The 11,293-nt window shown below is 64.7% G+C and overlaps 2 protein-coding genes across 4 annotated transcripts; both read right to left on the bottom strand.

Annotated features, from left to right (window-relative positions):
- Positions 1-401: 401 nt before the first annotated feature.
- Positions 402-1,345, bottom strand: LOC129126078 (uncharacterized). Its single transcript, XM_054641806.1, has 3 exons — positions 1,322-1,345; positions 806-1,191; positions 402-621 (listed from the first exon to the last, which is right to left on the bottom strand). Exons 1-3 carry the CDS (start codon positions 1,343-1,345, stop codon positions 402-404), a joined length of 630 nt encoding a protein of 209 aa, XP_054497781.1.
- Positions 1,346-2,661: 1,316 nt separating this feature from the next.
- MAN2A2 (mannosidase alpha class 2A member 2) lies at positions 2,662-11,122 on the bottom strand. Of its 3 annotated transcripts, XM_077185562.1 has the most exons (23): positions 10,452-11,122; positions 10,026-10,280; positions 9,776-9,920; positions 9,513-9,684; positions 8,826-8,953; positions 8,525-8,698; positions 8,037-8,223; positions 7,776-7,953; positions 7,431-7,633; positions 6,999-7,181; positions 6,732-6,846; positions 6,493-6,560; positions 6,162-6,327; positions 5,684-5,914; positions 5,459-5,587; positions 5,251-5,365; positions 5,027-5,160; positions 4,779-4,920; positions 4,459-4,592; positions 4,101-4,178; positions 3,625-3,819; positions 3,424-3,534; positions 2,662-3,271 (listed from the first exon to the last, which is right to left on the bottom strand). In XM_077185562.1, exons 1-23 carry the CDS (start codon positions 10,581-10,583, stop codon positions 3,119-3,121), a joined length of 3,528 nt encoding a protein of 1,175 aa, XP_077041677.1. In that variant the 5' UTR covers positions 10,584-11,122; the 3' UTR covers positions 2,662-3,118. The 3 variants fall into 3 exon arrangements, with proteins under 3 accessions (XP_077041677.1, XP_077041676.1, XP_077041675.1); XM_077185561.1 differs by lacking the exon at positions 4,101-4,178 and having other exon boundaries at positions 10,452-11,074; XM_077185560.1 differs by lacking the exon at positions 4,101-4,178 and having other exon boundaries at positions 3,424-3,819; positions 10,452-11,080.
- Positions 11,123-11,293: the final 171 nt, after the last annotated feature.

The raw sequence follows: 11,293 nt of genomic DNA, 5'->3' as shown, positions 1-11,293 counted from the left end.
AACCCCAGAGAGCGAGTGCCCCCCGTACTGAACCCCCGAGAGCGAGTATCCCCCCGTACAGCCCCGTACTGAACCCCAGAGAGCGAGTGTCCCCCGTACTGAGCCCCGGAGAGCGAGTGTCCCCCGTACAGCCCCGTACTAAACCCCAGAGAGCGAGTGTCCCCCGTACTGAGCCCCGGAGAGCGAGTGTCCCCCCGTACAGCCCCGTACTCAACCCCGCAGTTTCAGCGTCCCCCCCTACAGCCCCCCCGTACTACTCCCCGTGCTGCACCCTGAGGTGCGAGTGTCCCCCCATCAACCCCCCCGTGCTGCACCCCGGGATGTGAGTGACCCTCCCTGTCCCGCGGCACCCCTGGGTGCAAGCCCCCCCTGTGTACCCCCCGTGCCCTGCGTGGCCGCCCTCAGCAGCCCTGGCCGGGCCGTGTCACTCTGGGGGCACCGTGCGGAGCCCGGGTGCCGGCCGGGCGCCCCCGCGGGGCTCCACGGGGCACGCAGCAGCCACGGGGCAGCAGGCGGCGGAGGCGGCACCGGCGGCTCCAGTAGAAGTGGCAGAGGTCGATGGCCATAAGCACGAGGACGAGGAGCCCATAGAGCCCCACGAAAGGCAGGGCCAGCGGGTTCCTGCGGGGTGGGGCACTTCAGGGGGGCAGCCGTGACCCTCCCGTGGTACTGGGGAGGGCCAGGTGGGGCCCCTGTGGGCTCCGAAGGACACCACAGCCCCTGCCGCCGCAGCCAGGAGAAGCCCCTGGGGGTGTCCCAAGGGCCCCCCATCCTCAGGAGCACAGCCAGCTGCAGCCCTGCTCACCGCAGCAGACCGGGGCTAGCCAGGCTCGACAGGTTCACTCCAGTGAGGGTTTCCAGGGCCAGCTGAGAGCAGCAGGACTTGAGAGCCTCCAGGCGGGGCTGGCAGCAGTAGCGGTGGCTGGGGGGATCCGTCAGCCGCGGGCAGTAGAAGCCGGGGTGGGAGCGGCCATCAGGGCCCACGTAGCCCTCGCAGAGGTGCAGGTTCTGCACCAGGACTGCAGCGGGGAGCAGGGCATTGCAGAGGGCAGGGAACAAGCCCCCACTGCGGGGACATGGAAACTGTGCAGGGCCTGTAGCACAGGCTGCCAGCTCCACACCATGCTCTGTGCCGCCATGCAGCAGAGCAGGGCTGGGCTGGGCTGGGCTCAGCAGTCCCAGGGAGCCTGGCTAACGTGGCATGGGGGGCCCCAGCTCGGAGTGGGCTACACCCCACGAGGGAGCAGTGGCTGAGCAGAACTCCCCTGGCACTGCCTTCTGGTGCCATGGCCCTGTGTTTGCCATGACCTCCAGCGCTCACCGAGGCCTCGGCAAGGGCAAACATGGGCAAGGGCAGTGATGGTGGCAGGGAGGAGGGGAAAACGCCCAGGACATCAGTCCACCCCCAGCCCCCGTGCTGAACACCCTGTGCCCCCTGTGGGGACAGCACTTAGACCCCACAGATGTGCTGCAGTGGGAGTAACCCCAGCAGCACCACGCCTGGGCCCCCATCCCCAGTGTGGACCACCGCCTCTCCCTGCAGAGCATTGCCCCCCAGCACAGACCCCCACCGCTGTCAGGGAGTGACCCTCAGGGGACAAGGCCCCATCAGGGGTGGGCTCAGGGAACAGGAGGGGCAGGAATGGAGCTGTACCTGTCCCAAGGATGCTGGGGAACAGAGCCGCGGTAAGGAGCAGCTGGAGCAGGTGCCCATCCAGCATCTTCCCGGCCAGCCCTGGGCAGAGGCAGTTGTGGCTCCAGTGGAGGCAGAAACCACAGCCCCTCCTGCTCCCGCCTCCATCGAGCCTCCACCAAGAGCCGCTCAGAGCCATTAGAGCCTCCTGCACTCCCCTGTCCGCAGGGACCGGGCTGGAGGCGGGAGCATCAGTAATGAGCTTCTGGGGCCAGGACTAGGACGGCAGGCTCCTTTCCCAGCTGCATGCAGGGCACCAGCTGCCGTGTCCAGGGCCCCAGTTGGGCATCTGGGCCCATCCTGGAGTGTCTGAAAGGGCACTGGACCAGGCCAGGGCACAGGGCAAGCACTGCGAGGTGCTGAGCTTCCAGGGGCCAAACCCATGGGATGTGGATGTGCTGGGGTTTGTGCAGGAATTGTGGAATCACATAATCATTTACGTTGGAAAAGACCTCTAAGCTCATCCAGTCCAATCCAACCAAGCCAGAGCTGAGGCAGTTCCACACCCCACCCTGTCCTTCCCAATGCCCTCCCTGCTGGAAGTATTCAGCCCCAGGGGGCCAGGAATTATGGCCTGTGGTTCCCACAGCAACCAGGATGCTCTGGTGACACGGTGTAATTAGCTGCGACTCAGCCACTGCAGCTCCAGCAGAGCAGAGTGCCAGGCTCGCTCTGAAACGGGGCTAAAGGCTCTGGGTTTGGGGGAGGCACTCCCACGCTTCACCCAGGCATTGCTGTCCGCACCAGGAACTGACTCCCATCCCCCTGGCTCCTGCCCAGCACCAGGCACTGCCTGCTCCCGAGCACAGCTGGGCCTGGCCATGCCACCAGCCTCTCACAGGTGCCGGGGGCTCCTGGTGAGATCTTCAAGCTGGCCTCTGCCCACCTGAGAGTGCTGCCCTGTCTCCCCACAGCACACCATTCCCACTCCCCTGCGTGAGAGCCACAAACCACACGTACACCAGGGCCCTTGGAAACAGCCTTGTGTTTCCTATGAGCTCCAGGAGAGGTCAGTCCCAAGTCCACAGCACTTCCTCAGGCAGCTGCCCAACACCACAGGTGCTCCTGGCCTCCCCTCGCTGCCCCGCCAGTCAGGGGAGCCCCGCATGGGCCCCTGCCCCAGCCATCAGGGTGGCCGCCCTCCTGGGCAGCCTGCCTGTGACAGGGCAGCAGTGTGTGTCCCACCAGCAGCAGCAGAGCCCAGCCTGCAGCCCTCCCCAGCCACGCTCGGCCCACCCAGCACCGTGTCCAGCAACGTCTGCTCCAGCCCTGCCACAGCAGTTCATTCCAAATCTATCTGAGAACATGGAGCTAATAAATTAGAAAGTGGCAGCACAGCCTCTGCCAGTCTGCTGGCCCCACTCCACTGCTGCACTGGTGCTGCTCCTGTGCTGTCCAGCCACTCCACTCCTCTCCTGCTTGACACTACCCCAGGTGGATGCGGAACGTGGCGATTTCCATGGGGTCCAGGTGGATGTTGGTGCTGTTGGAGGCTGTGCCCAGCGGGTACATCAGTGTCAATGAGGTGGGCTGCAGGGAGCCCAGCTCCAAGCCCTGGAACAGGCCTCCCAGAGCTAGCTGAGGAGAGAGGAGGAAGTGGGGAGGCCCAGGTGAGGATGTGATGGCAGGGGCAGCACTGTGCCCAGGGCAGCCTGACACATGCCATGGCTGCCACGCCGAGCTCCCAGCTCAGCTGGCCCAGAGGAAGTGTGAGGGCAACCTGGCCCTACCTTGCCCTGGCTGGTGGTGCAGTTGAAGCCCAGGTTCTTGGCCTCCAGGCTGCAGTCGAAGCCTTTGCGGTGCAGGATCAGTGCTGCCTCAGCTGATGGTAGTGAGTCATCCTGCAGGGAGCTGGAGCATGAGGCACAGCACTGGGGACAGCAGGGGCAAGGCCCCCACCAGAGTCCCGCCATCCCTGGGCCATGGCTCACCTCTGCCTGCAGCGTCCGTAGGTTGAGAATGTGGAAGTCGCAAGGAAGGGTGGTGGCAAGGGGCACAAAGGAGCGCAAGGCTGGCAGGGCTGGCTTCTCCAGGGCCACTGGCATGACCAAGGCCTCAGCATTCTGGTGCACAGAGGTGATGTGGCTCAGCAGGGAGGGGAAGCTGATGGGGCGCTCATCCTGCACCTGCCAAGCAGCACATGGGTCAAGTGCGGGCCCAGGAAGGCAGGCAGAGCCTGGGCAAGGCCCAAAGAACCTCCATTCCAGCAGTGCCTTGAGCCCAGGCACCTGCCAGCACAGCACACATGGAGCTGCCCCTGCCCAGGCAGGTCCCCCCGCCCCAGCACCAAACAGGACCCTGGCTAGTTGATGGTCAGGCTACAGACCTGCTACAAGCCTGGCTAGACTAGTGGCTAGCAGCTAGTGCACAAGACAGGGAGAGACAGCAGGGCCAGGCTGGCCATTACCTCAGGGCTGCCAGTCCTGGTGCCAGGGAAGCTCAAGGCTTTAAACATGGAGACCAGTTTGGAAAAGAAGCCGGAGCTCTGGATGGGTGGCACAGCACACGCATAGAGGGCAGCGAGGGGATTGGACAAGAACACTGTGATTATGAGGGCAACGTGGCTCCACAGGGACAGAGCCCACTGCATGTCCTGCTCTCCCCATGCCCCCTGCTCCAGGCCCATCCCTGCCCAGTGCCAGCACAATGGGACAAGAGGGGAGAGGACACCGCATCCCATCACGTGTGGCTTTCTGCAAATGCCTCCACCCAGCTCCATCCCAAGGCAGGTTGGGCTCTCAGCCCTGCTGCCTCACAGCCAGCACCTTGTTGGCAGTGCTGCGGCGCTCCAGGAGGAGCCGGAACCGGTTGCAGGTACGTTTGTTGTCCTTCAGCCCCTGGCCCAGGCCCCGGTTGTCATCCTGCATGAGGCGCCGGTCCAGGATCACCTCCAGCTGGCCTGTGGAGAGCAAGTCCCTGCAGCCCAGGCTTTACCAGGTGCCAGCCACACCCCACAGCACAGAGCCCCCAGTGACAGCAGGACCAGGGCACCCTGCCCAGCCTGCAGCACCCTCCTCCCCTGCTTCCCCTGGGGAGGACAGCCCTAGCTCCACAGCAGCTCCCCAAGGCACAGAGCCCAGCTCACCGCTGTGGAGGCTGGAGACCCCCAGGGCCTGGGCTGTGAGCAGTGTCAGGCGGCTCTGCATGTCCTGGATGTAGGCCATGGCAGGCATCGGGTAGAAGTTGGCCTGCAGAGGCAGCTTCCGCTGGTACCTGCGGGGCTGGATCTGCCAAGGAACAGAGATCAGGGCCAGAGGTGGATCCCACAGTGCCTGGTGCCAGAGCACTGTCCCCCTGTGGGCAGCTGCTGTCCCTCCCCAGCCTGCTGCATACCTGGAAACCATTAAGGTCCGTGAAGAAGGTGTCATCACTCTCAATGTCAGTGCTAAAGCGCAGGGCCAGCTCCTTGTTGATGTGGTCACGGATGTCCACCAGGCAGGACACATCCAGGGACAGGCCCTCCACCCCTGTGGGTAGGCAGTGAGGGGCTGAGCCCCAAGGGCAGCATGGCCCAGTTCCCTGGGCCAGCAACACCTGGCACAGCCTCAAGACCTCACCTGGCACATTGTACAGCCGCACCACGGTCTGGACATGCTGGTAGTAGCTGGCAACCTCTGAGAAGAGGGGTCCCTCCATCACCCGCACCACTGGGGGGTCCTTGGGAGTGTAGGGCTAGGGAGAGGGATAGAGCTGTGCTGACACTGCTGCCTGAGGACAGTCCTACAGGCACAGCTGTCAGCTGGCTTCCACAGGTGGACTCTGTACCTTGGCCTCGCCATCAGGCAGGAAGAGATAGGCTCCACTTTTGTCCTTGGAGGTCCTGGTGCCATAGACGAGAAATTCGCTGCTGACCCTGTGCCCCTGCTCCTCCCCAGCTGGGCGCAGGCTCTGCAGGTGTGTGCCGGCACAGCAGTAAGAGCATGAAGCAGCGGGATGCACCCCTCCTGTCCTCCACCCCACGCCCTGTCAGAGCCCCGCACTCACCTGCAGCAGGCCCGTGCGCCCCAAGAAGCAGGCCTGCAGGTGCTGGTTCTCCAGGCAGAAGTCATCAGCAGCAGCCGGGAAGACGTGCAGGGGCAGAGCCTCGGGCTTGTGCACGGGCACGTCCCGGCCGTGCAGGTACAGGCGCGTGGAGGACCTTGGCGTGGCGTGGCCATCCAAGGCCTTGTGCAGCTGCAGCACACGCAGCCCCAGCGCAGGCAGGCGGGCCAGGACAGACACCTGCAGGCAGCATGGGGACCTGAGCCAGTCCCCACCTCTGGGAATGACTGGGGGTCAGTGGGGCAAAGACCCTGCTCAGCACTGCAGGGCTGCTGCTGAGGAGGCACATGCGTGGGAACCTGAGGGTTCGGCAGCTGTGGGATCTCATGTTGTGGGGCAGGGACAGAGCAGGGCTGCCGGTGTGTCCTGGCAGTGTGTGGGGTGGGAGGCTGGCACAGATGGGCTGTGGGTGTGGGGCACCCCATACCTGGTAGACATTGGGCACCGCATCAGTGGCAGAGTTCCACACTGCACTGAGCTGGGAGGGCAGGGGCTGCCCCTCCTCAGAGAGCACACGCACGTGCGGGGAGTCCACCAGCACTGGCACCACGCTCAGGCGATCCTGCTCCAGCGGGTTGAACACCACCAGGAACCTGTGGGGGTAACACAGGGCTTGGAATCCCAGCCTCACAGCATCCCAGATGTCCCATGCCCCACACTAACTACAGATCCACTGCACCTACCCACAGCTTCACAGGTACTCCCTCATTGCCTCCCCACAGCCCCATAAGTCCCCAGAGCAAGGCAGGAGGCCCTACCGAGGTGAGGTGCCCAGTTTGACCACTGTCCTCTCTGGAAGAGAGTCCTGGCTGGAGCGTGTCTCATCCTGGGGAGGAGTAGTAAAGAGCTGGGGTGTGCCCCATGCCCCTGCCAGTTGGGCCCAAGGACATGGGCACAATCTGGGGCTCCCTTCCTGGCCTCTGCAGCACGGAGTTGCTCCCAGGGGCATGGGGACAGAGTGCCAGAGTGCAGGGAGGCAGGGGCTGGTGCTGCTCACCATGCCAAGGAACGGTGCAGCCAGGTCATAGCGATATGCATCCTTGTCCTCCAGCACAAGGTAGTGTGCAGCATTGATGATGACACGCTTGAGGTTGGTGAGGGATTGAAGCAGCCTAGGCAGAGGCAGAGGGAGCCACCTTCTACATCTCCCTGTGAGAGGGAGAACCTCCCCAAAGCATCCCCACACCTAGCTGTTCTCCCGGCCCTGAGCCCACCAGCCCCACTCTGAGACAGGCTCTGAGGGTGCCCTGGCCCCCACACGCACCGGACTCCATAGTCCACAGCCACAGCCTCCTTGGCAGTGCCAGCGATGGCATCATGGTGCTGGAAGAGGCCCAGGTTGCGGCGGGCGTTGGTCAGCAGGGCGTAGTCAGAGAGTGGGTACCTGCCATCGGCACCGGCACGGCGGGCGTGGGCGAGTGCCAGGCTGTACAGGATCTCTGCCCCCCTGCGCAGGGACAGAGTCACTGAGTGTCCCTGGTGCTGCAATACCACGGGGACTGGCCTGGGAGGGGGGTGGCAAAGGCACACACTGCCCTGGGACTGGGTGAGGGCTTGGCACTCTGTGCACCAGTCCAGTGTGTTGGCAGGTGGCGCAGACTGGGGACTGTTGAGCTCCCAGATACTGCCTGGCCACCCCTCACCCGTGCCCCCCACACGCCTCCTGTGCCCCGTGGACCAACCCACTGCCCCTCACCGGAGGTGGGCCTCCAGCACCCGGTCCAGGCTCTTGTAGAACGGCCGGGAAGTGAAGTATCCTGTCCAGTAGTGATCTTCCCGGTCCGCATAGGAGAAGAAATCCCCGGTCAGAACTGGGAACCCGGGGGGCCTCATCCCCGGTACGATGCCCACTTTCTTGTACAGGGCATCAAAGTAATCAGAGAGCGTGCCAAACTGTGCCTGCAAGACAGCAAGTGCAGCCCTGAGCTGGGGCTCCTGCAGTGGGGGCTCTTATCACCCCTCACAGGACTGTTCACTCCTCTAACTGTGCTCTGCCGTGGCCTCCTGCTGCCCCCAGCTCCACAGAGCTCTCCACACATACCTGGACATGGAGGTCGGGCCGAGAGTTGAGGAAGTCGAAGATGCGCTGGTAGTTGAGGAACTGGGCATCCCACTCCTGTGGCTTGTCGTAGCGGAAGTCATCTCCCAGGGGCACCAGCAGCACCTTGCTGCGGTACAGCTTGGACTTCTTGCGGTACTGGTCCAGCAGCAGCTGGGCTCTGTGCAGGGGCCAGAGCATGAGGCTGGCCCCTGGTGGCCCACGAGGCCGGGAGTGGCGTGCCCCTGCCCCTGCCGCACTCACCGCTCTGCCACGTTGGCATCGGTGATGGCGCGGGGAGGCACCTTCCAGGGACAGTTGATCCGGCCTCCAGGCAAGCGCTTGAAGTCAAACTGGCAGCAGATCTTGGGGTCTGGGCCACAGGTGTGAGGCACATCGTAGCTGTAGAAGGGCATCATGTGGCAGAGGATGTCGGTGCTCGTGTCTGGATCTGTGGGACCAAGGACAGGTGAGCACCAGCAATGGCTCTCCCTTGCATGTCCCTGAGCAGGAGGGCCCAAAGACAGCGGTCTGACAGAGCAGACCTCAGAGCTCAGAGGGCACAGCAGCCTCCCCCAGTGTGTTGCTGGACTTGTGGGCGCGTGGAAAGTCACCCTGAGGCTGTCCCACAGGGCAGAGACATCACCTCCCAGTGCTAGGCTCATGTGCACAGAAAAGCAGCTGGTAGCCATTCTCTGCTGCCACATGCCCCACAGGGCCCCCTCTGCAGTCCCTTCCTGGCAGCTCCTCACCCCATGTCTGTCTCCACATGAACTCCAGGTTCTGGGTGGCAGCAAAGTGCTTCTTGATGGCGTAGTGCACGCGCTGGATGAGCATGGCCGTCAGGTTGGAGCGCTTCAGCAGGTAGGGCATGGTGGAGCTGTACCCAAAGGGGTCTACGGCCCAGCCCGACCGCGGCGTCACACCTGCGGCACAGAGACCTGTCAGCCCCGTGCTGGGCCAGCAGCACCTCCTGTGAGGAAGGTCCTGTCGGGACCTGGAGGCCTGCAGAGCATTAGGCAGGCCCCCAGCCACCATCTGCCTGGCTCTCACCAATGTTCTTCTCCAGCCACTGGTGCCCCTCGATCAGCTGGTCAATCATGGCGAAGTAGTGGGAATTAGCCTCATCAGCCATCACCCAGCCGCCTGTCACCATCTCCAGCTGCCCATTGCCCACCAGCCTGTCAGGGGACACCCAAGATGTGACCAGAGCCCTGCATGAGCCACATGTCCATTGTGGAGTCCCCCTGCCCTGAGCCACCCACAGTCTACATGCAGCCCCCACAGCCACCACTGCCATTCCCCCCTTCTCATGCTGTCCCCATGCAGTGAGTCATCCCTCCACAGCCCAATGCCAGCCACAGCCCATTCCCCCTCCATTCCCCCCTCCATCCCCAACGCTCTCAGGGCAAGGGGCAGACAAGGGGGCCCTGTTGCACCACACAATCCTGCTCTCCAGGTCTCCCACCCTTCCACGGGTGCCCTGGGCCTTGCACACAAGTTCCCCAGCCCAATCAGCACAGGGACGGGCCCAGGGCAAGATCTGTCTCTCCCACCTCTCCCTCCACAAGGCAGTGGCTCTGACATCTGATGGCACTGGGAGGCTGCTGGCACTTTGAGGGCTGAGCAGTGCAGGGCCCATGGCAGCTTTCCAGTCCCCAGGGCCGTTCCCTCACACACGCTCTGCTCTCAGCCTGCCTGGCAGCTAGGTGGGCACTGGGGCCAGGGGGGCAGCCCTACCTGCGCACAGCAGCCCGCTTCTGGGCACTGATGTTGTCCCACCACTTGGAAAAGAAGGAGATCTCAGACCAGATGAAGCGCCGGCGCGGGTCCTCCTGCATCTTCAGCACCATGCTGTTGAGGATGTGCTGCGTCTGGTCGTAGTAGTACTTGTCGAAAGTCTTGATCCAGCCTGGCAGCACAGGTGGGGGTCACTGTGGGGGGCCCAGGTTCCCTGCCTGCACTGCACCCTAGCAGGAGCTGGGCCAGCCCCTGCCTCTCACCTGGGTCATTGTGGGAGTGCGGCACCACAAACACCTGTAGGGGCTCTGTGTCCCATTCATTGGGCTCGTAGGTGATGTCGAAGCCCTGCTTCCAGACACCACCGTCCTGGTTGTCAAAGGGCAGCAGGGAGTACACAGCCAGCATCTGTGGGTAGGAGACAGTGCTGAGACCCCTGAAAGAGTAGACCCAGGATTCCATGGATGCCAGGTATGGACCCCTCATATGCTAGCAGAGCCACCAGATGCTCACCTGAAGGTCTGGGCTCTGTCCTTTGCCCCCTAGAGCAAACTGGCAGTCTTGCGGGGACACAGAGAGGAAACTTGGGCGACTCTCAGGGGGGAGCACCCAGGAGCCATTCAGGGGGTGCTGGGGCAATGCCGGCTGCCCCTCTGCATGGGCTGTCAGCTCCAGCACCGAGTCCTTAATGTGGCTGATGATCTCATGGTTCTCCTCCAGCAGCTGCTCCAGCTGCTCGATGCGGTTCTGTAGCACCGAGATCTGGCTCTGGAGGCACAGCGAGGGGCAAGAGGTCACCCACAGCTGTGGGAAGCCAGTCTTGGTCCTGGCACCTTAATGCCCAGAGGCCAGGGCTGGCTCCCCATGAATTTCCCTGACTGAATGTCCCTGTTTGCCATTCCAGGACCCCCTCACTCACCCCAGACCCTCCAAACTCACCCTGGGGAAGTTGCCCCCACTCTGGTGTCGTGTAGGGTCATGCTGTACCCGGTCCAGCATCAAGTAGAGGGAGAAGACGGCCACGCAGAAGATGGCAGCCCCGCACACTGTCACCTGCTTCTTCAGCTTCATCCCGAAGGGATGCAGGGACTCACCTGCGCCAGCACTGGGGGGGAGCCAGGCCGGACAGTGCAGCCCCTCACCGCGGCCTCCTGCCTCCTCCTCCAAGAGCCCTCACCGCGTCCTACTTGGCTTAATCCGATGCTGGATATTTATATCCGCTGATGGGGCCGGGGCCGGAGAGGCCGCGCGGCCCCGCAGGGCCGGGCAGCGCCCGGGCCCGCCGCGCTGAGGCCCCGCGGCGACGGCCAAGGCCGGGAGAGGCCGGGCCAGCACCGACCGAGTCACCGCCGCCACCCCGTCCGTGCCCCGGGCGGCTCCGCAGCCCGGCCCAGGCCCTCACATCGCCCGCCGGGGCCCGCCGGGATGGGCCAGGCCAGGCCAGGCCCCGCCTCGCGCTCCGCCCGCTGCGCCGGCCCGCGGGGGCGGCGCCGAACCGGCCGGTACCGCACAGCCCGGCCCGCGGGGGCGGCGCCGAACCGGCCGGTACCGCACAGCCCGGCCCGCGGGGGCGGCGCCGAACCGGCCGGTACCGCACAGCCCGGCCCGCGGGGGCGGCGCCGAACCGGCCGGTACCGCACAGCCCGGCCCGCGGGGGCGGCGCCGAACCGGCCGGTACCGCACAGCCCGGCCCGCGGGGGCGGCGCCGAACCGGCCGGTACCGCACAGCCCGGCCCGCGGGGGCGGCGCCGAACCGGCCGGGTACCGCACAGCCCCTGAGC

This window comes from Agelaius phoeniceus, chromosome 13 (genome assembly GCF_051311805.1).
Source record: "Agelaius phoeniceus isolate bAgePho1 chromosome 13, bAgePho1.hap1, whole genome shotgun sequence".
NCBI classification, from domain to species: Eukaryota; Metazoa; Chordata; class Aves; order Passeriformes; family Icteridae; genus Agelaius; species Agelaius phoeniceus.
The sequence above is the reverse complement of the archived record's forward strand: the minus strand, read 5'-3'. Positions and strand labels throughout refer to the sequence as shown.